The sequence below is a fragment of the Balaenoptera ricei genome, chromosome 3, assembly GCF_028023285.1.
Source record: "Balaenoptera ricei isolate mBalRic1 chromosome 3, mBalRic1.hap2, whole genome shotgun sequence".
NCBI lineage: Eukaryota > Metazoa > Chordata > Mammalia > Artiodactyla > Balaenopteridae > Balaenoptera > Balaenoptera ricei.
Window position 1 is genome coordinate 62,964,190 of NC_082641.1, and position 24,877 is coordinate 62,989,066.

At 39.3% G+C, this 24,877-nt stretch overlaps 1 protein-coding gene and 1 non-coding gene across 2 annotated transcripts in view; both read right to left on the reverse strand.

The window, feature by feature from the left end:
- The window catches only part of ARSB (arylsulfatase B), a 177,461-nt gene that overhangs the window by 145,074 nt on the left and 7,510 nt on the right, over positions 1-24,877 (reverse strand). The window contains exons 2-3 of the mRNA XM_059916626.1: positions 13,025-13,211; positions 1,349-1,539 (exon numbers count right to left, since the gene is read on the reverse strand). Of these exons, the coding sequence (XP_059772609.1) occupies positions 1,349-1,539; positions 13,025-13,211 (378 nt within the window). The remainder of the gene's footprint in view (positions 1-1,348; positions 1,540-13,024; positions 13,212-24,877) is intronic.
- Positions 2,243-2,373, reverse strand: LOC132364213 (small nucleolar RNA SNORA18). The gene has a single exon (XR_009502759.1). It is a non-coding gene; the product is annotated as a small nucleolar RNA SNORA18 (small nucleolar RNA).

Consider the following 24,877-nt stretch of genomic DNA (forward strand, 5'->3'; position numbering starts at 1 on the left):
TAGATCTAGATTTAAAATCTGCGTATGTCAACATATTTGAGAGAATATTCCAATTTCTTCCATGTACCACAGCAAGCATGGCCACTCCAACAGGTCAGCATGAAAGAGTAAAAAAAGGCCGAAAGTGGGGCAAAGCTGAGGACAGACACCAGGAAAGACACTCAGTGCTATGTTAGGGTAGGCAGGAAGAAACTATGTCAAAAAGGGAGTCAGGAGCCGGGTACCAAGTCTGAACAGTTATCGAAACAGGAATCCAAATGGTGATCTGCACTGAGGACCTTCAGTAACTGCCAAAGGGGCAAAGCACAGGAAACTGGAAAAACTGGATAACACTGAACATTCTGTAATTTGCTGTGTTAGAGTCCTATTGAAGGTCTAATTTCGAGGGCATGTTAATACAGTTCTTAAAGAAGCCATATTTTGAACCCAATATCTGACAACACAAATATCTGACCCAGTTTTAAAGGCATTTATAAGCTAAATCCAGAGAATTCAGCTTAAACTTGGGTTCAGGAGGTTAACTCCAGATTAACAATGACAACAACAAATGTCAAGGCTATTCAGACTCTTTTCTACTTTTATCTGTAAATAAGTCAAAAGATTTCAGCACATGACATATACAAATAGCTTCAGTGTGGTGGATGGGATAAACAGGCTCAGCAGTGTACCGTGTTTACAGATTAGAAGACTCAATATTGTTAAGATGTTATTGTCCCCAAGTTGGTCCGCAGATTCAATGAAATCCAAATCCAAGCAGGTACTTTTTTTTTTTTTGGTATAAATTGGCCAGCTGCTTCTAAATAAACATGGGAATGCAGAATATTTAGAATAGCCAAAATAACCTTGGAGGAGGAGGGCTGGGAGATACAAAATTAGAGAACTTGCCCTGAACCTTAAGTTTGTGGATACCTAACAAAAAGCTTGCCATAATAATGCCTCATCTTGTACATAAGCCTAACATTTTTTGAAAAAGTCAATTTACTAATTACCACACCTGCACACAGGATACTAAAATAATAAAACTATATTTGTACGGAAACACTATATGCACAGCTTTCCTCAAAGTGTGATCTGGGGACCACGTGCAGCAGAATCACCCTTGAGTTTCCTTAAAATATTGATATATGGATTTTTCCCAGACCTAATGAATCAGACTTTTAGAGGTGGGCTCCAGGAATTTCTATTTTTAACAAGCTTCCCAGCTGATACTGAGGTACTCTAGAATTTGAAAGCGACTCCCTTAGAATTTATTAGGTTTTTCCCTAAAGGAAAGTGGCCTTTTCCTATATTCACCTGAAGAGATGCTATCTTCACACAATTTTGATATCAATAAAAAAGCAAGACTTACCTTCTCTGGTGGGTGGTTAGTTATGAGGGTTGTAGCCCTTTCAGTAAATACATTTGTTGAATACATATTTTTATACCCTGTTGCAACTTCTTCATCATCTCGAAAATCAAGAGCACATCGTGTAACATTCAGAGCATTGATTAACGTACAGCGCTCATGGGAATAGTAATCTTCACTACCTAGAAGATATCCTACAGGGAGAATGGGAGATGAAAGTAGTCAGCATAGCATAAAACATGTTAAACAAACGAAGGTTTCAGCATTTAATTGCCTAATGCAATTGATTATCCATGTCAGGGCTAATCAAATGACAAGGCTAGTCAGAGCACCATTTCTTAACATCTCTATATTTGCTAGCATAAGGCATTAAAATGTTATTGTAAAAAAAATTCAAATCCATCCCTTAGCCAAGTCTTTTTTTTTTTTTCAAAGTGTAAAGGGTTTTTTTAAATTATGTGTAACACAAAGTTATTCAAGTCAATAAATTTTTAAGGAATTTCACATGTTCTGATTCTTTCCACTGCCAATCACCTTAGTTCCTCCAAACTCATAATCTTCAAGATACAATAGCCCTTTCAAAAAGAAGTTATCGTGTGAGTCAGCCCACAATTCTTTTAGTTAGGCTTCTTTGATCTCCAATGAAATATGGACACACTTCAAAATTCCCCACCTGTAATCTTTGGGATCCAGTTTCCTCAAGCGATTTACTTTAGGACCATGTTTAGGGTCAGGCAATGGATCTGCCTGGTTCTGAATTTGACACCCTCTAAAAATGTATTAGGTTCAAATCATATTCACTCCTAAGCCATCACACCCTAGAACAGTGCAGACCATTGGGATATGCCAATACCTAAGATAAAAAGTTTGTTAGGTTTTTCATAGTTTACTTGGCAGCTCTGTCTTGTAGTTCTTTCCCACAGATCTAACAGGTAGTTCTATGAGTAAAGGAAACCACACAGTTAATCTATGAGGCGTTTCCAACGATGTAGGTTTACAGAAACAGCCCCATCGGGATAGACCTCACAAGTCTTTAGAATATAAGCTCTATCACGTAACTCTCAAAGTGGGTGATTCCAAGTAAATATGTTTTTAAAAATCAGAGTTTAAATTCAGTAAAGGTGATGACATTTTAATCTTTTAAAGCTATCGGTTAAAATAGCATATGGTTCAGGTGATTTGTTACAAATTTTTACTCTGAGGTGATCACATAAATGAACGCAGAATTCAAATAACGTTGATATTGACCTTGGTCGACTGGCTTCAAGGTTATTTACAGAAGTAGCTCTTGGAGGCATCATCTTTAGTCAGATGCTGACACCCACTGGTGAAAGACACAAAGATTTCCAAACAGAGGATCTCTAAACATAACAACCAAAAGAGCAAACTAACATGTGGCGTTGAAATTAGATTTTTCTACCTCTGGTGATCTCAATTTTGCCCCCAATTTAAATGGCATCAATGGCCTATCCCACAATTTAGACTTAATCATGGGAGAAATGTTTTCTCAAGTTTAGTTGTTCCTGCAAATGTTCCATATTTTCCTAAAATATTAAAATAAGCTGTGCTGCATGTTATATGATTCTATTTATATGAAATGTTCAGAAAAGGCAAATCTGTAGAGACAGAAAGTAGGTTAGTGGTTGCCTGGGGCTATGAGGGTCGGGGGGAAAATGGGGAGTGACTGCTAATGTGTATGGGGTTTCTTTTTTGGGGTGATGGAAATGTTCTACATTTGGATTGTAGTGACAGTGGTACAACCCTGTGAATTTATTTAAAAATCAATGAATTGTACATTTTAATGGGGTGAATTATATGGTATGTGAATTACACCTCGATAAAGCTTTTCAAAAGAAATAACTGTGCTGGCCTCTGAGTTATCTCCTGACAAACACTGCTTATTAACATTAAAATGAAGATAATAAAATTGGCCTAACTCTTTCCCCAGTTCTAAATATTTCTTATAATCACAATTAAAAGCCCTACATACCTTACCTAGTAAATGAATTCATTTTTAATTAATTTCCTCCTTTTCCATGATTCAGTAAATTCAAGGTCCTAAATACAATGAATATCCTAGTTTTAAGATAACTCTTTAAATGGTAATCTTTTCTCCTACATGTATAACAGAAAGGGAAAGCCAATGTGTTTGCTAATTAATATGTAATCAAAAAACAAATGTATCCATGAAAATAATTTCAGTCCTTATATGGGTAATTAAAGGGGTCAGGACACTGGTGTTCTATTTGGGGTTAGTAACTGCTGCTAACACCTTGAAGAATCACTTCAGTTTCTTTATCTGTAAGAATAAACTGTTTTCTATCATTTGGGGAAATACATGCAGAGGATATACTTGATAAAAAGATGCATAAACCATAAATATTAAAAAGTTAGTACAAACAGGATTCCAATAGAACTCTTTATTCACATAACAGAACTATCTATTCACATACTTGGCCAAACTAATACCAAGCAACCATGTGACAGTCACACAGAACTTTCTCATAACAATGATTCACAAATTTGAACTTACATGTTGAGTCTAAAGAAGATGGCAGCCGATGCTTTTTGGGGAAAAATGAGAAACTACGTTTTGAACCATTAAATCTCTGACTGCTGTATTTAACAGCTTTATTGAGAATAATTCACATATCATACAAATCACTCATTTATGTTGTACAGTTCAGTGGTTCTTAGTGTACTCAGAGTTGTGCAACCAGGCCCACGGTCATCTGCTCTTTAACAGAACCTCTGAGTCATAACAGTGACAACAACCGCATGCTCATCATGCCCTCCTTCTCTGCAAGCCTCCCATCCATGGATGTGTGGTGGGGTGCCTGTCTGTCTAAATCCAGCTAGGCTTCTTAATCCTCATAAAAGGATATTATTTCCACCTCTGTCCAACTGATTTTTTAAATATATAATTTGGTTTAAATATATAATTTTAAAATATAAAATTTGGTTTTTTTTTTAAAAGCATTATTCATTTTAATTTATTTATTTATTTATTTATTTATTTATAGCTGTGTTGGGTCTTCATTTCTGTGCGAGGGCTTTCTCTAGTTGTGGCAAGCGGGGGCCACTCTTCATCGCGGTGCGCGGGCCTCTCACTGTCGCGGCCTCTCTTGTTGCGGAGCACAGGCTCCAGACGCGCAGGCTCAGTAGTCGTGGCTCACGGGCCCAGCTGCTCCGCGGCATGTGGGATCTTCCCAGACCAGGGCTCGAACTCGTGTCCCCTGCATTGGCAGGCAGATTCTCAACCACTGCGCCACCAGGGAAGCCCTAAAATTTGGTTTTTAATAAAAACAATTAAAATATCCTTCCAGCTGCCAGGGTACAGGTATCGACCCATCGTTAAGCCAAGGCCTGATTGAAAATTGTCAAAGGATATAGAGGCTGTTTTTTCCTCTAGAATTTCCAAGATGACAAAGAGGTCTTACACCCAAGTCCTGTTTTTAACAGCTATTTGAGGGTACTGAGGATATATCCAGATTCATCAAGAAAGAATGCATTATTGATTAAGCAATGTCTGCTAGAGAACCCAGATGGGAGTGGGGCACACGGTGTCACGTCTGGATGTCCTTACATCTCGACTTAAACTTTGGTTCCAGCTAGGCACTATAGAGCTGTGAGCTTCAACTGCACTGTGTGGGCCCCATATAATCACTTGAACTGAAAGGTACTTTGGTGCTCTGGTCCTAGCTTGAATAAAAGAGAATGTCTCAAGAAACATCTATAAGACAACCACCATTTTATTACTAAAATGATGTTTTTAAGGATGCTGTCACCTTACCTTCTCCCAAAGGAGAAATTTCTCTCAGGTCTAAGAGCCAGAAAATGCTTTACTCTTCCTGAACATCTGGTTTCCATTTAACTTATAAATAATGTGACTCTTATAGACTGCTTTTTTTTTTTTTTTTTTTTGCTTTGAACATAAGAAGTCCCAAATCTCAGAGTTGAATGTGAGGTCTGCTACAGCCAGGCAGGTTTTTTTTTTTTTTTTTTAATAACTCGGTGCCAAGCAACTATTCCATCTTTTTCTATTCATCCTGATTTTTAAAAAATAGATCTTTATTGGAGTATAATTACTTCAAAATACTGTGTTAGTTTCTGTTGCACAACAAAGTGAATCAGCCATATGCATACACATGTCCCCATATCCCCTCCCTCTTGAGCCTCCCTCCCATCCTCCCTATCCCACCCCTCTAGGTCATCGCAAAGCACCGAGCTGATCTCCCTGTGCCATGCGGCTGCTTCCCACCAGCTATCTATTTTACATTCAGTAGTGTATATATGTCGATGCTACTCTCACTTCGCCCCAGCTTCGCCCTCCCACCCCATGTCCTCAAGTCCATTTTCTATGTCTACCTCTTTGTTCCTGCCCTGCAACTAGGTTCATCAGTACCACTTTTTTTTTCAGATTCCATATATATGTGTTAGCATACAGTATTTGTTTTTCTCTTTCTGACTTACTTCACTCTGTATGACAGACTCTAGGTCCATCCACCTCACTACAAATAATTCAATTTCGTTCCTTTTTATGGCTGAGTAATATTCCATTGTATATATGTGCCATATCTTCTTTATCCATTCATCTGTTGATGGACATTTAGGTTGGTTCCATGTCCTGGCTACTGTAAATAGTGCTGCAATGAACATTGTGGTACATGTCTCTTTTTGAATTACGGTTTTCGCAGGGTATATGCCCAGTAGTGGAATATGGTAATTCTATTTTTAGTTTTTTAAGGAGCCTCCATACTGTTTTTCATAGTGGTTGTATCAATTTACATTCCCACCAACAGTGCAGGAGGGTTCCCTTTTCACCACACCCTTTCTAGCATTTATTGTTTCTAGATTTTTTGATAATGGCCATTCTGACCGGCATGAGGTGATACCTCATTGTAGTTTTGATTTGCATTTCTCTAATACTTAGTGATGTTGAGCATCTTTTCATGTGCCTCTTGGCCAACTGTATGTCTTCCTTGGTGAAATGTCTATTTAGGTCATCCACCCATTTTTTAACTGGATTGTTTGTTTTTTTGATATTGAGCTCCATGAGCTGTTTGTATATTTTGGAGATTAATCCTTTGTCTGTTGTTTCATTTGCAAATATTTTCTCCCATTCTGAGGCTTGTATTTTTGTCTTATTTATGGTTTCCTTCACTGTGTAAAAGGTTTTAAGTTTAATTAAGTCCCATTTGTTTATTTTTGTTTTTATTTCTGTTACTCTAGGAGGTGGGTCAAAAAGATCTTGCTGTGGTTTATGTCAAAGAGTGTTTTTCCTATGTTTTCCTCTAAGTCTGGTCTTACATTCAAGTCTTTAATCCACTTGGAGTTTATTTTCGTGTATGGTGTTAGGGAGTGTTCTAATAGCTGTCCAGTTTTCCCAGCACCACTTACTGAAGAGGCTGTCTTTTCTCCATTGTATGTTCTTGCCTCCTTTGTCATAAATTAGGTGCCCACACGTCTGTGGGTTTATCTCTGGGCATTCTATCTTGTACCATTGATCTATATTTCTGTTTTCGTGCCAGTACCATACTGTCCTGATTACTGTAGCTTTGTGGTATAATTTGAAGCTGGGGAGCCCGATTCCTCCAACTCCATTTTGCTTTCTCAAGATTGCTTTGGCTTTTCAGGGTCTTTTGTGTTTCCATATGAACTGTAAAATTTTTTGTTCTAATTCTGTGAAGAATGCCATTGGCAGTTTGATAGGAATTGCAGTGAATCTGTAGATTGCTTTGGGTGGTATAGGCATTTTTACAATATTGATTCTTCCAATCCAAGAACATGGTACAGTTCTCCATCTGTTTATGTCATCTTTGATTTCCTTCATCAGTGTTTTATAGTTTTCTGAGTACAAGTCTTTTGCCTCCTTAAGTAGGTTTATTCCTAGGTATTTTATTCTTTTTGTTGCATGGTAAATGGGAGTGTTTCCTTAATTTCTCTTTCAGATTTTTCATTGTTGGTGTATAGGAATGCCAGAGATTTCTGTGCATTAATTTTGTATCCTGCAACCTTACAAAATTCATTGATTAGTTCTAGTAGCTTTCTGGTGGTACATTTAGGATTTTCTATGTATAGTATCATGTCATCTGCAAACAGTGACAGTTTTACTTCTTCTTTTCCTATTTGTATTCCTTTTATTTCTTTTTCTTCTCTGATTGCTGTGGCTAGGACTTCCAAAACTATGTTGAATAACAGTGGTGAGAGTGGACATCCTTGTCTTGTTCCTGATCTTAGTGGAAATGCTTTCACCACTGAGTATGATGCTTGCTGTGGGTTTGTCATATATGACCTTTATTATGTTGAGGTAGGTTCCCTCTATGCCCATTTTCCGGAGAGTTTTTTTTTTTATCATAAATGGGTGTTGAACTTTGTCAAAAGCTTTTTCTGCATCTATTGAGATGATCATATGGTTTTTATTCCTAAATTTGTTAATGTGGTGTATCACATTGATTAATTTGCGCATACTGAAGAATCCTTGCATCCCAGGGATAAATCCCACTTGATCATGGTGTATGATCCTTCTAACGTGCTGTTGGATTATGTTTGCTACTATTTGTTCAGGATTTTTGCATCTATGTTCATCAGTGATATTGGTCTGTAATTTTCTTTTTTTGTAGTATCTTTGTCTGGTTTTGGTATCAGGGTGATAGTGGCCTCATAGAATGAGTTTGGGAGTATTCCTTCCTCTGCAATTTTTTGGAAGAGTTTGAGAGGGATGGGTGTTAGTTCTTCTCTAAATGTTTGATAGAATTCACCTGTGAAGCCATCTGGTCCTGGACTTTTGTTTACTTGTGATAGGACTGTTTATATTTTCTAATTCTTCCTGGTTCAGTTTTGGAAAATTGTACCTTTCCAAGAATTTGTCCATTTCTTCGTGGTTGTCCATTTTTTTGGCATATAGTTGTTTGTAGTAGTCTCTTATAATCCTTTGCATTTCTGCAGTGTCAGTTGTCATTTCTCCTTTTTCATTTCTAAGTTTATTGATTTGCAACCTCTCCCTTTTTTTCTTGATGAGCCTGGCTAAGAGTTTACCAATTTTATCTTCTCAGAGAACCAGCTTTTAGTTTTATTGATCTTTGTTATTGCTTTCTTTGTTTCTACTTCATTTATATCTGCTCTGATCTTTATGATTTTTTTCCTTCTGCTAACTTTGGGGTTTTCTTTGTTCTTCTTTCTTTAGTTGTTTTAAGTGTAGGGTTAGAGTGTTTGAGATTTTTCATTTTTCTTGAGATAAGATTGTATTGCTATAAACTTCCCTCTTAGAACTGCTTTTGCTGCGTCCCATAGGTTTGGGTCGCCATGTTTTCATTGTCATTTGTTTCTATGTATTTTTTGATTTCTTCTTTGATTTCTTCAGTGATCTCTTGATTATTTAGTAGCGTACTGTTTAGCCTCCATGTATTTGTGTTTTTTACAGTTTTTTTCCTGTAATTGATTTCCAGTCTCACAGCGTTGTGGTCAGAAAAGATGCTTGATACGATTTCAATTTTCTTAAATTTTCCAAGGCTTGATTTGTGACCCAAGATGTGATCTATCCTGGAGAATGTTCCATGTGCACTTGAGAAGAAAGTATATTCTGCCACTTTTGGGTGGAATGTTCTATAAATATCAATTAGATCTGAACTATTGTGTCATTTAAAGCTTGTGTTTCCTTATTAATTTTCTTTTTGGATGATCTGTCCATTGGTGTAAGTGGGATGTTAAAGTCCCCTATTATTGTTGTGTTACTGTCGATTTCTCCTTTCATGGTTGTTAGCATTTGCCTTATATATTGAGGTGCTCCTATGTCGGGTGCATAAACATTTATAATTGTTATATCTTCTTCTTGGATTGCTCCTTTGATCCTTATGTAGTGTCCCTCCTTACCTCTTGTACCAGTCTTTATTTTAAAGTCTATTTTATCTTATACGAGTATTGCTAATCCAGCTTTCTTTTGATTTCCATTTGCATGGAATATCTTTTTCCATCGCTTCACTTTCAGTCTGCATGTGTCCCTAGGTCTGAAGTGGGTCTGTTGTAGACAGCATATATATGGGTCTTGTCTTTGTATCCATTCAGCCAGTATATGTCTTTTGGTTGTGGCATTTAATCCATTTACATTCAAGGTTATTATTGATATGTATGTTCCTATTACCATTTTCTTAATTGTTTTAGGTTTGTTTTTTGTGGGTCTTCTTCTCCTGTGTTTCCCGCTTAGAGAAGTTTCTTCAGCATTTGTTGTAAAACTGGTTTGCTGGTGCTGAATTCTCTTAGCTTTTGCTTGTCTGAAAAGCTTTTGTCTTCTCCATCAAATCTGAATGAGATCCTTGCTGGGTAGAGTAATCTTGGTTGTAGGTTTTTCTCTTTCACCACTTTAAGTATATCCTTCCACTCCCTTCTGGCCTGCAGAGTTTCCACTGAAAAATCAGCAGATTACCTTATTGGGATTCCTTTGTATGTTATTTTTTGTTTTTCCCTTGCAGCTTTTAATATTTTTTCTTTGAATTTAATTTTTGTTAATTTGATTAATATGTGTCTTGGTGTGTTTTTCCTAGGGTTTAACCTGTATGGGACTCTCTGTGCTTCCTGGACTTGGGTGACTATTTCCTCTCCCATGTTAGGGAAGTTTTCAACTATAATCTCTTCAAATATTTTCTCAGACCCTTTCTTTTTCTCTTCTTCTGGAACCCCTATGATTAGAATGTTTGTGCGTTTAGTGTTGCCCCAGAGGTCTCTGAGATTGTCTTCAACTCTTTTCATTCTTTTTTCTTTATTCTGCTCCTTGGCAGTTACTTCCACCATTTTGTCTTCCAGCTCACTTATTCGTTCTTCTGCCTCAGTTATTGTTACTGATTCCTTCTAGTGTATTTTCTTTTTTTTTTGGGGGGAATACAAATGTGAACATCTTTTTCTTTTTTTTTTCTTTTTTTTTTTTTTTAAATTTATTTATTTATTTATTTATGGCTGAGTTGGGTCTTCATTTCTGTGCGAGGGCTTTCTCTAGTTGTGGCAAGCGGGGGCCACTCTTCATCGCGGTGCGCGGGCCTCTCACTATAGTGGCCTCTCTTGTTGCGGAGCACAGGCTCCAAACGCGCAGGCTCAGTAATTGTGGCTCACGGGCCCAGTCGCTCCGCGGCATGTGGGATCCTCCCAGACCAGGGCTCGAACCCGTGTCCCCTGCACCGGCAGGCAGACTCCCAACCACTGCACCACCAGGGAAGCCCTCTTCTAGTGTATTTTTCATTTCAGTTATCGTGTTGTTCATCTCTGTTTGTTTGTTTTTAGTTCTTCTAGATCTTTGCTAAACATTTCTTATATTTTGTCAATCCGTGCCTCCATTCTATTTCCAAGATTCTGGATCATCTTTACTATCATTACTCTGAATTCTTTTTCAGGTAGCTTGCCTATTTCCTCTTCATTTATTTGGCCTTATAGGTTTTTACCTTGCTCCTTCATCTGTGACATATTTTTTAGCCATCTCATTTTTTTTTTTTTTTCAGTAAGTGGGATTGTGTTCCTGTCTTACTGGTTATTTGACCTGATGCTTCCAACACTGGGGTTAGTAGGCTATTGGGTAGAGCTGGGTCTTGCCTGAGATGAGGAACTCTGTGAGACCTCACTCTGATGAATATTCCCCATGGTCTGAGGTTCCCTGTTAGTCCAGTGGTTCGGACTCAGAGCTCCCACCACAGGAGCTTCGGCCTGACCCTGGGCTTGTGAATCAAGATCCTGCAAGCCACCTGGGGAGGCGCAAAAAAAAAAAGAAAAACCAAAAAACAATAACAAAGTAAAAAATAAAATTAGGCTAGAAAACTAACAGATAGGAAGAATATAAAAATAAAAATATAGATAAATCAACAACTGGAATGTACAACAGTACCACAATAGTAAAAAAAAGAGGAGGAGGGAAAAGAAAGTGGGGGGGGAGGCCTTGGCTGTGGAGGGCGGGGCCTAAGCAAGGGTGAGGTTTGGGTGGTGGGCGGGGCTGATGCTCAGGACCCATAGGGCTGGAAAAGGCCCTGGAGGGGGGGTGGGCGGGGGGGGCGGTGTTAGGCTCAAGGAACAGAAGGGGCCCAGGTGTGCCCCCCAGCCCTGGTCTCAGAGGGCAGGGGACATCACCTGGAAGCCAGCAGGCTTCCTGGGCTCGAGTGGGCAGGGCAAACACCCTCCTCTCCTCTCCTGCTCTTCCGGTCTGGGAGGGCCCCTCCTGCCTGCCTCTCCTGATCTCCCCAGCCTCCCTCCTATGCCCCCAAGAACCTATGCAGCCTGGAGGGGGCTTTGGAGGGCAGGGGATCGGTCTGGGAGCTCAGCAGGCTCCCTGGGCCCAAGTGAGCAGGGCAATCACCCTCCACTCCTCTCCTGCTTCTCCCAGAGGGCCCCTCCTGCCTGCCTCTCCTAATCTCCCTGGCCTCAGGGACGCTAATCCTGTCTGGCCTCCACTTCTCCTCCCCCTTCAGTCCCCTTACGTCCTACCGGTTCACTCTGGGGTTCCTCCTGTCTCCTTGGGTGTCAGAGTCCCCCACCAGTGGCCAGCAGGCGCCCTAGTTGTGGGGAGACACTAACTCCACTTCTTCCCATACTGCCATCTTGACTCCATCTCCTCTCACCCTGATTTTTTAATTCTATTTATTTTTAAAAAATTTATCTTCATTGTGTGTTCCTTTTTGGATATGGCAGTTTGCAAATAAATGAAGAGACAAATGGGAGGTAGGTAGGGAGATAAACAGCTAGACAGATAAAACAGAATAGCTAGATGGAAAGCAAAATATGAGGGGGAAAGTTGGGGATGGGAGGTGGGATGAACTGGGAGATTGGGATTGAGGTATATACACTAATATGTATAAAATAGATATCTAATAAGAACCTGCTGTATAGCACAGGGAACTCTACTTCACTTCACTGTACAGTAGAAACTAATACAACATTGTAAAACAGCTACACCCCAATTAAAAAAACAAAGCAAAATATGAAAAGAACTTGACAGAAAGCTATGTAGCCCCTGGCAAGATAAATAGATAAATAGATTGTTAAGAAATGGTTTGTAACAGGTTTAAAGAGAGCATTTTTTTTCAAACTGTAGGCTTTACATTTATTTTTATAGGGCTATCAAAGCCATTAAATACTTATTATTTGGTATCTTTCCTATTACCATTTGTTATTTACCCTCCCATTTTCTTTATTTGATCTATCTTCCCCAATCTAGTCATTTCAAAAACAGATCTCACAGAAGGAAAGAAGGATGCCAATTGGAAAAGAGTCTTGTTTACCATCTCCAGGAAATACAAAACAAAATAAAACCTTTGAACACAATTCACGAGGAGAAAAAAATATCCTGAACCTTTGTGAAGGAAATATTCTTGTATTGGGTTTTGCCTGGAATTTTTTTTAAAAATCAGTATGTATCCCCTTTTGGTAATAAGGTTCTCTAAGAATAGAGTGGTCTCTGACTTGGAGGTAGCAGACTCTTCAAAGGCCCCTACGTGGCACGTTGAACCCTGGCAAAGATAACTGCCTGTCCCATCATGAGCTGAGTGCACAGCCATGTTTATGGTGGTGGTATTAGACAGTGGCCCCACGGCAGTGTTCACTCTGTGTTCAAGTTTCCAGTTCTTTCATTTGATTACACTTGGCTGTGTTTTATGAGAGGGCTGTAGTTGGCCTGAGTTGTTAAAGAAACATGTGCATTTCCCTTACCAAAGTAGGTATCAAATCCTCGGCGGGTTGGAAGACATTCTTTCCGGTACATTCCCAGGTGCCATTTTCCGACCATGTGGGTAGCGTAGCCTACTTCCTTTAGAAGCTGGGGCAGGAGTTTTTCATCCAGAGGAATGCAGCTGGGCTGACAGGGCCAGATTATTTGGTGCTGTAGACCTGTGTGGATCTTAAAACAGATAAACATAAAATTATGGATTAATGATGTTGAAACATTCTGAACAAGCAGATAAAGTGGTTGCCTAATTTATTGGACATATGTGTAAACATGAATGCTTAATTCTATTTCTGTACCAGTTTAAGGCATTTCTAAAAGGCATTTTTCTCACTTATTCAAATAAGGTAATAGACATAAATAAGAATTTGAAAGAAATGAATAAAAGCAGTCTAACAAACATTAGATAGTTTCAACAAATATTTATCCAGGAACTATGTTAGAAACTGTTAAGTTTTCACTTCCTACCTCAAAAAAGTAGCCATAATATGAAGTGTGGATCTATCAAGGAAAAAGTGTTCCAATTTCTATGCACATGAGATGTTGGTGTTTGATTAGATGAAGCTTCTATAAACTTTCAAGACTTGATTTTTTAAAAGGGTATAATGAAGATAATGATTTGCATTTCTTATTCTACCTTACATAAAGCATAATTTCAAAAGACAGTGACCAACTTTTCCTTAAAAAAAAAAAAAGTGGCCACCTGATCCATAGGTTAGGAGTGGCTCCCACAAGTATCACCAGGGTGCAAGCACCACACAACTAATTTTAAGAAATTATCACGTGTTGAGTCTTGGTGTAATATTAAAATAGAATGCCCACAATTATATGAAAAGGCTATAAAAATAACCCCCTCTTCTCCAACTACATATCTGTGTGAGGCTGGATGTTCTTCAATGACTTTTACCAAAACAATATACAGTTGACCTTTCAACAACTGGGGGTTAGGGGCATTAACCCCTGTGCAGTTGAAAACGTAAGTATAACTTTACAGTTGGCCACATCCAGGGATTCATCCACAGATCATGAAACATCATAGTATGTATTTAGTGAACAAAATCCACAAGTGGACCCTCACAGTTCAAATCCATGTTGTTCAACGGTCAACTGTATTGCACAGGCTGAATGCAGAAGCAGATGTAACAATCTAGCTATCTTCTATTAATAGGAAACACGTACAAAAATATAAAACAGGGAGATTGGTTCAAGATGGCAGAGTAGAAGGACGTGCGCTCACTCCCTGTTGTGAGAGCACCGGAATCACGACTAACTGATGAACAATCATCGACAGGAAGACATTGGAACTCACCAAAAGAGATATCCCACTTCCAAAGACAGAGGAGAAGCCATAATGAGATGGTAGGAGGAGTGAAATCACAATAAAATCAAATCTTTAACCGCTGGATGGGTGACTCACAAACTGGAGAACAATTATACCACAGAAGACGACCCACTGGAGTGAAGGCTCTGAGCCCCACATCAGGCTTCCTAACCTGGGAGTCCGGCAATGGGAGGAGGAATTCCCAGAAAACCAGAAGTTGAAGGCTAGTGGGATTTCATTGCAAGACTTCAACAGGACTAGGGGAAACAGAGACTCCACTCTTGGAGGGCACACACAAAGTAGTGTGTGTATCAGGTCCCATAGGGAAGGAGCAGTGACCCCCCATAGGAGACTGAACCAGACCTACCTGCTAGTGTTGGAGGGTCTCCTGCACAGGTGGGGGGTGGCTGTGGCTCACCGCAGGGACAAAGACAGTGGCAGCAGAAGTTCTGGGACGTACTCCTTGGCGTGAGCCCTCCCGGAGTCCGCCATTAGCCGCACCAAAGAGCCTGTAGCCTCCAGTGCTGGGCCGCCTCAGGCCAAACAACCAACAGGGAGGGAACTCAGCCCCACCCATCAGCAGACAAGCTGATTAAAGTTTTACTGAGCTCTGCCCACCAGAGCAACAGCCAGCTCTGCCCACCACCAGTCCCTCCCACCAGGAAGCTTACACAAGCCTCTTAGATAGCCTCATCCACCAGAGGGCAGACAGCAGAAGCAAGAAGAACTACAATCCTGCAGCCTATGGAATGAAAACCACATTCACATAGACAAAATGAAAAGGCAGAGGACTATGTACCAGATGAAGGAACAAGATAAAACCCCAGAAAAACAACCAAATGAAGTGGAGATAGGCAACCCTCCAGAAAAAGAATTCAGAATGACGATAGTGATGATGATCCAGGACCTCGGAAAAAGAATGGAGGCAAAGATCAAGAAGATGCAAGAAATGTTTAACAAAGACCTAGAAGAATTAAAGAACAAACACCTAGAAGAATTAAAGAACAAACAAGCAGAGATGAACAATACAATAACTGAAATGAAAAATAAGCTAGAAGGAATCAATAGCAGAATGACTGATGCAGAAGAACGGATAAATGACCTGGAAGAAAGAATGGTGGAATTCACTGCTGCAGAACAGAATAAAGAAAAAAGAATGAAAAGAAATGAAGACAGCCTAAGAGACCTCTGGGACAACATTAAACGCACCAACATTTGCATTATAGGGGTCCCACAAGGAGAAGAGAGAGAGAAAGGACTCGAGAAAATATTTGAAGAGATTATAGTCAAAAACTTCCCTAACATGGGAAAGGAAATAGCCACCCAAGTCCAGGAAGCGCAGAGTCCCAGGCAGGATAAATCCAAGGAGAAACACACCAAGACACATAGTAATCAAATTGACAAGAATTAAAAACAAAGAAAAATTACTGAAAGCAACAAGGGAAAAATGCCAAATAACATACAAGGGAATCCCATAAGGTTAATAGCTGATTTCTCAGCAGAAACGCTACAAGTCAGAAAGGAGTGGCACGATATATTTAAAGTGATGAAAGGGAAGAATCTACAACGAAGATTGCTCTACCCGGCAAGGATCTCATTCAGATTTGACAGAGAAATCAAAAGATTTCTTTACAGACAAGCAAAAGCTAAGAGAATTCAGCACCACCAAACCAGCTCAAAAACAAATGCTAAAGGAACTTCTCTAAGTGGGAAACACAAAAGAAGAAAAGGACCTACAAAAACAAACCCATAACAATTAAGAAAATGGTCATAGGAACATACAAATTGATAATTACCTTAAATGTGAATGGATTAAATGTTCCAACAAAAAGACACAGGTTCGCTGAATGGATACAAAAACAAGACCCATATATATGCTGTCTACAAGAGACCCACTTCAGACCTAGGGACGCATACAGACTGAAAGTGAGGGGATAGAAAAAGATATTCCATGCAAATGGAAATCAAAAGAAAGCTGGAGTAGCAATACTCATATCAGATAAAATAGACTTTAAAATAAAGAATGTTACAAGAGACAAGGAAGGACACTACACAATGATCAAGGGGTCAATCCAAGAAGAAGATATAACAATTATAAATATATATGCACCCAACATAGGAGCACCTCAATACATAAGGCAAATGCTAAAAGCTATAAAAGAGGAAATCGACAGTAACACAATAACACCTCACTTACACCAATGGACAGATCATCCAGACAGAATATTAATAAGGAAACAAAAGCTTTAAATGACACAATAGACCAGGTAGATTTAATTGACATTTATAGGACATTCCATCCAAAAACAGCAGATTACACTTTCTTCTCAAGTGCACATGGAACATTCTCCAGGATAGATCACATCTTGGGTCAAAAATCAAGCCTCGGTAAATTTAAGAAAATTGAAATCATATCAAGCACCTTTTCTGACCACAACGCTATAAGATTAGAAATCAATTACAGGGAAAAAACCGTAAAAAACACAAACACATGGAGGCTAAACAATACGTTACTAAATAACCAAGAGATGGCTGAGGAAATAAAAAATACCTAGAGACAAATGACAATGAAAACACGACGATCCAAAACTTATGGGATGCAGCAAAAGTAGTTCTAAGAGGGAAATCCAGAGCAATACAATCCTACCTCAATAAACAAGAAAAATCTCCAGTAAACAATCCAACCTTACACCTAAAGGAAGTAGAGAAAGAAGACCAAACAAAACCCAAAGTCAGCAGAAGGAAAGAAATCATAAAGATCAGAGCAGAAATAAATGAAATAGAAACAAAGAAAACAACAGTAAAGATCAATAAAACTAAAAGCTGGTTCTTTGAAAAGATAAACAAAATTGGTAAACCTTTATCCAGACTCATCAAGAAAAAGAGGGAGAGGACTCAAATCAATAAAATTAGAAATAAAAAAGAGAAGTTACAATGGGCATCGCAGAAATACAAAGCATCCTAAGAGACTACTACAAGCAACTCTATGCCAATAAAATGGACAACCTGGAAGAAATGAACAAATTCTTAGAAAAGCACAATCTTCTGAGACTGAACCAGGAAGAAATAGAAAACATGAACAGACCAACTGCAAGTAATGAAATTGAAACTGTGATTAAAAATCTTCCAACAAACAAAAGTCCAGGACCAGATGGCTTCACAGGTGAATTCTATCAAACAGAGAAGAGCTAACACCCATCCTTCTCAAACTCTTCCAAAAAATTGCAGAGGAAGGAACACTTCCAAACTCATTCTATGAGGCCACCATCACCCTGATACCAAAACCAAACAAAGATACTACAAAAAAAGAAAATTACAGACCAGTATCACTGATGAATATAGATGCAAAAATCCTCAACAGAGTACTAGCAAACAGAATCCAATAACGCATTAAAAGGATCATACACCATGATCAAGTGGGATTTATCCCAGGGATGCAAGGATTCTTCAATATATGCAAATCAATCAATGTGATACACCATATTAACAAACCGAAGAAGAAAAACCATATGATCATCTCAATAGATGCAGAAAAAGCTTTTGACAAAATTCAACACCCTTTTATGATAAAAACTCTCCAGAAAGGGGGCACAGAGGGAAACTACCTCAACATAATAAAGGCCATATATGACAAACCCACAGCAAACATCATTCTCAATGGTAAAAAACTGAAAGCATCTCCTCCAAGATCAGGAACAAGACAAGGATGTCCACTCTTGCCACTATTATTTAACATAGTTTTGGAAGTCCTAGCCACAGCAATCAGAGAAGAAAAAGAAATAAAAGGAATACAAATTGGAAAAGAAGAAGTAAAACTGTCACTGTTTCCAGATGACTTGATACTATACATAGATAATCCTAAAGATGCCAGGAGAAAATTACTAGAGCTAATCAATGAATTTGGTAAAGTTGCAGGATACACAATTAATGCACAGAAATCTCTTCCATTACTATACACTAACAACAAAAGATCAGAAAGACAAATTAAGGAAACAATCCCATTCACCACTGCAACAAAAAGAATAAAATACCTAGGAATAAACCTACCTAAGGAGGTAAAAGACCCGTACTCAGAAAAGTATAAGACACTGACGAAAGAAATCAAAGATGACACAAACAGATGAAGAGAAATACCACGTCCTTGGATTGGAAAAATCAATATTGTGAAAATGACTATACTACACAAAGCAATCTACAGATTTACTTCAATCCCTATCAAATTACCAATGGCATTTTTTACAGAACTAGAACAAAAAATCTTAAAATTTGTATGGGGACACAAAAGACCCCAAATAGACAAAGCAATCTTGAGGGAAAAACACGGACCTGGAGGAATCAGACTCCCTGACTTCAGACTATACTACAAAGCTACAGTAATCAAGACAATATGGTACTGGCACAAAAACAGAAATATAGATCAATGGAACAGGATAGAAAGCCCAGAGATAAACCTACGCACCTATGGTCAACTAATCTATGACAAAGGAGGCAAGGATATACAATGGAGAAAAGATAGTCTCGTCAATAAGTGGTGCTGGGAAAACTGGAAAGCTACATGTAAAAGAATGAAATTAGAACACTCCCTAACACCGTACACAAAAATAAACTCAAAGTGGATAAAAGACCTAAATGTAAGACCGGACACTATAAACCTCTTAGAGGAAAACATAGGAAGAACAATCTTTGACATAAATCACAGTAAGATCTTTTTTGACCCACCTCCTAGAGTAATGGAAATAAAAATAAACAAATGGGACCTAATGAAACTTAAGAGCTTTTGCACAGCAAAGGAAACTGTAAATAAGACGAAAAGACAACCCTCAAAATGGGAGAAAATATTTGCAAATGAATCAATGGACAAAGGATTAATCTCCAAAATATATAAACAGCTCATGCAGCTCAATTAAAAAAACAAACAACCCAATCAAAAAATGGGCAGAAGACCTAAATAGACATGTCTCCAAAGAAGACATACAGAGGGACAAGAGGCACATGAAAAGCTGCTCAGCATCACTAATTATTACAGAAATGCACATCAAAACTACAATGAGGTATCACCTCATACTGGTTAGAATGGGCATCATTAGAAAATCCACAAACAACAAATGCTGGGGATGGTGTAGAGAAAAGGGAACCCTCTTGCACTGTTGGTGGGAATGTAAACTGATATAGCCACTATGGAGAACAGTATGGAGGGTCCTTAAAAAACTAAAAATAAAATTACCATATCACTCAGCAATCCCAGTACTGGGCATATACCCAGAGAAAACCATAATTCAAAAAGACACATGCACCCCAATATTCATTGCAGCACTATTTACAATAGCCAGGACATGGAAGCAACCTAAATGCCCATTGACAGATGAATGGATAAAGAAGTTGTGGTACATATACACAATGGAATATTACTCAGCCATAAAAAGGAATGAAACTGGGTCATTTATAGAGATGTGGATGGACCTAGAGACTGTGAAATAAGAGTGAAGTAAGTCAGAAAGAGAAAAACAAATATCGTATATTACCGCATATATGTGGAATATAGAAAAATGGTACAGGTGAACCAGTTTGCAATGCAGAAATAGAGACAGAGATGTAGAGAACAAACGTATAGACACCAAGGGGGTAAAGCTGCGGGGGGTTGGGGGTGGTGGTGTGATGAATTGGGAGATGGGGATTGACATGTATACACTAATATGTATAAAATGGATGACTAATAAGAACCTGCTGTACAAAAAAAAATTAAATTAAAAAAGTATAAAACAATGTCACTCTTCTCGTGTAATTCTCTTGTTTTGGAAAATACAGTTATTTTCCCCAAGTTATTTACATTAATATGTAATGGAATTATTATTGCTATTTTTCGATGAATAAAAATATTTTAAAATTTCTATTTTAATTTCTGACATTGTAAATTTTGAAAGGTATAACCACACAAACGTAAGCTCTATGGGGTCTTCAATTTTTAAGCATGTACAGAGGTCCTAAAACCAAAAAGTTTGAGGAGGATGTTATGTCCGACAGTGATCATTGTTATGAGGAAAATAGAGAGGGAGATAGTGACAGGCGACTCTTTAGAGAGGATGGCAAAAGAAAGCTTCTTTGAGGAGGAGATACTTGAGCAGAAATCGGAATAAAATAAGAGAGTAAGAGAGAGCCTTGCAAAAATTTGGGGCAGAGCAATCTAGGCATAAGGAATAAGAATGCAAAGGGCCTGAACTTGCTAGGTAAGTTTGAAGGCCGCATGGAAACCAGTGTGGCCCTTGTCACAGCTCCTGTGCTGAGGGATGATACTGCACCCACTGCTGGTGCACAAGGGGGGTCCTTGGTGGCTTCCCTCATTGCCTACCCAGACCCTCCCCTCCCTACAATGTTACCCCTCTCCCCCCACCCCGCCCCGATCCCTTGTCCTTGCTTAGCCAGGGAGGTAACTCTTCTCTGTAGGAAGTGGGGTGGAGTCTCACATTTAATTCTTCACCGACACCAGCTTTCCCTAGCACTCACTGGGTGCTCCCGATTTCCCTAGAATAAATGGGGCTCTGGGGACACCAAAGGTTGACAGTGCCAGTGCTCAACCCAGCCATGACTCTCTGGCGCCTCCATCAGCTGTCAGGTGGGTAGCAAGCAATTATTAATAAATGGTAAAAACAAAATGTGTTTGCAAATGATTTACTTGCTTTTATAATTTAAAGCATAATAGCCCGAAGCTCAGAGAATTAAATCCCATCCCGGCTCTTTCACTAAGCATACACTAAACACTCAGCAACTGTCATGGTAATACTGTAAGCATTGTCATCAGTAACACATCACGCCCTCTCACCTACATCTCAATACACTTTCTTGAGGAGATGGGGTGGCATTATACAGAACATGCACCTAAGCCTGGGCCTGCCCCCTGGAGTGGGATGTGGTGCATATGAACATCAAGTGACATGTATGCTGGTTCTAATCTATAGTTCTGCTGGTGCTAATAAATACTGATTTATCACTGATCTTCTCAGATTCAAATATTGACTACTCAAACCAGACAGATTTTTGCCTCGTTTTGTTTTAAATTCATGGCAATAAACAGATACAAAGTAAACACAAAAACAAAAAAAAACCCTTCAAACTCACCATCTTTTCTTTTTAATTTATTATAAGCTACTTACTATTAAATAGTTCTCTCATAAGCTTTGACATTGCCTTGAGTTTCATTTTTTGGTGTGTCTGTCCAGAGCCAATACCTTTGGAATTGTCCCTGCTATTGCTTGATTTCATGATACCTTTCCATGCCCTCCTAAAAGAACCATGTGGAATATCTTAAATGTTAAATTAAAGTGGGTTTATTTTGAAGGTGATAATATGTTCGCTATCTTGATTATGTGGTAACAGCTTCACAGGCATATACATATCAAAACTTATCAAATTGTATACTTGAAATACATGTAGTTTATTGCATGTCAATTATACCTCAATAAAGCTGTTTAAAAATAAAAGTGAGTTTAAGTTTTCTATTGAGATTTTTATACCTTGCCTAGAAATAATTGGACACCTTCATTGTGGTATACGCCAGATACCCTTCATTTGCCCTCCAAATCCCCAATCTGCCTTCTGTCCTGTCTCCAGCCTGGGAAGTTGACCTACTGGGGCCAAATCAAAGGGCTCCGGCACCTTCTGGTTCTGACTGGGTTCAGCCAATGGGGAGCCCAGACTGGGATTGGAAGGAGGGAAGAGGTGAGTGGCCCTGAGCTGCCAGGCTGTCCGTATCCTGCAGGCCATCCCAAAGGCGGCCTTCTTTACAGGACTCTGTTTCTAGGTTCTGGTCACTCCTCTTTCCTTTCTTCCCCCTGGTCTAGGGGTAGTAACAGCTCCAGTGGGTTATACGCTATGCCTTGTGTTTCCCCCACACATTCATACCTTTTCAAATAGTCCCTTTGCAAATAAATCCTCCTTAAATTATCCTAATTTGAATGTGCCATCTTTTTCCAGCAAGGATCCTGAATAATAAGGATGTTACAATACCCAGGCTGGGAAAGGGAAACATTGCTCTCTAAACATACACACGCACACACACCCACATCCCTCAGATAATAGAAGGATTCTGTCCACGGTTAACGCTAGAAGTTTACTCAATAGAAAATTAATCCTGGGTTCAAAAACTTCATAATATATACTAATTGGCAACAGCACAGGATAAAGAAGGAAAATATTTTATGGAGTTCAAAAGACCCAGTGGAAATAAACGTTATGTGCAAATTTCTTTAAATGGAAAGCTCATCCATCACGTGCAGAGAATGATCTCCGATCACTCTAAAGCACTGCCAAGGGATGCTGTGTGATTCACTTTTCCGAGGCCACATGGGCACCACACCAGGTGGTCAGCTGAAGCCTGCCTCTATTACCTGCAATCATACAGAGTAGGGAACATTCTTTTCAGTTCCTGAGAATTTATTCGACAGAACGTTTTTATGGCACTACTGGGGGAGGGGAAGCCAAAGTCTGGATGATGGCCAAAAACATGTTTTTGGTCTGTTCAAACACTGTTTGAAGTAAGGAAACTGCAGTGTGTAGAGAAGCAGTAAACAGGCGAATGCAGAGCTGGTTCCAGCCCAGCACTTGAGTTTAGCACAGAACTGGAGAGCCACACCATGCTTCATGGGAAAGGATGGTAACAAGGCACCAAGAAGAATCAAAAGAAAAAATAAGCATCACTTTGGCAACCCAACAGCATCTAAAACAATTTCATTCTAACATCCATCTTCAGTGTTTGGAGAGTAGGTGTTGAATGGAGAGGTCCTATAGATAATATATGAAAGTCCAAAGGGGCTACTCTCTTTCTTCCACATGTAGCTATCTCTTCTTCACTAAACCAAATCTTTGAAAAACAGCTTCTCCTAAGATTTTACTTGACTGTCAAGGATTCCCTCCACAAAGGCAAAAACTGATGAGAAATCCTTGTTTACATGGTTTGTTGCATGTAAAAATTTATTTGATCCTGTAAGTTATTCTGTCCCCTGTAGACCTGGAATATACTATCAGAGTGGTCTCATGAGCATAAAAGAAAAAACCACTCTCCTGGAGGGGGGAGGAGGAGGATGGCCCCCACATCAGAACCTCTTTATTTCAGCTACACTTACAATAAACTCTCCCAGGGGCCAGGTGACCCACTGCTACATACATGGCAATGGATGCTATTTCTCTCCAAACCTCAATAATGTTGAGATAACATCCAGGTGAACAGAGGAAGATTCTATCCTGTCAGTCTGACCTGTGCAAGATGAACTCATTGCAACCATGTATTTGTGCAATACCTCCTCCTGCAATACTTGAAAAACCAGAAAAACAGGCAGCTCTACTATTCCACTTTATACACCAGAAAGCCTAGAGGGAAGCTTCATGACCAGAACACAATCACAGAACATGCTGGTGGCTGGCCAGGAGTTCGGAACTGCCAGCCTGGGCCTGGGCCAGAACACTACAGGTTTTAACCATGGTCAAGTACCACTCAGGCCACCTTAGGGTTTATTCCCGGAGATGCCCCACAGAACAAATGGATAGTGGAGAATCTGCTCCCTTCCCCCTAAGCCTTCTAGAAAGCCGTCAGCTGCCCATACTGCTGAAGCCAAGAGCTACAGAACACACATTATGTGTGTTAGGGGCCTGGCTTTGCCATCTGGCCTGGTCCTTCAGAACTCAGGCTGCAGAACTGGCTGGTATCACTAACAGTTTTAAAGGTCTATTTATTTTGGTGTTGATTAGCAAAGAGTGTAAATGTGACTAAACCACAAAGGGATGTTGTTTGTAAAAGGAATAAACAAGGCAAAAACTGTTTTTGTGCCTTCCTCTGTTGAAATTATAAATCCAACCAAAAGCCCAAAATGAAAAGGAAGGAAAATATGGAGGAAAAAGACTTTTTAGAAAAGTGATATGCTTAAGGGAACAAAAACAGAGTTACCAGACAGAAACAGCTTATGCTCAAAGTGATTCTTGGAATAACAAACCTCAAATGTCAATCAACCAAAAAATCCCATAAGTCAATGGGTCATATTCCACTCAACCCCAAACTTATTTCCTTATTTCCCTTTTCCAGTTACTTGGGAAGTAAAAAGGTAAAGATCAGATTTTTTTTTTTTTTTTTTTTTTTAGTATCTTCAACACTTGCAGACTAAGGCCTCCAGCTGCCCCTTCCGTTTTGGGAAAATGCTTCTGGGCTCTGGCTAGGCTTAGGAAGGACACCTGGCTTCAGCAAAACAGAAGACCCATCAGAGCAAGTCATCCCCAGGGCTCCCTGCGTTAAAACTCTGATGTGTTTTAGCAGGTGGCCATCTTGCTTATCAGTATGGAGCTGATGCGTCCTTTACTTCTCCTCTTAAATGAGCACAGGAATAAAGACTAGTAAGTTCTTTATCTTTAGAGGCACCTATGGCCTCTGGACTACATGCTCCTCTTATCACTCACTCCTTGGATGCCTTTGCCAGGAAGTCGTATGAACACTCCTAATGACTACATCTTTCCCCAAGGCTCGCCCCTTTCTTCCAAC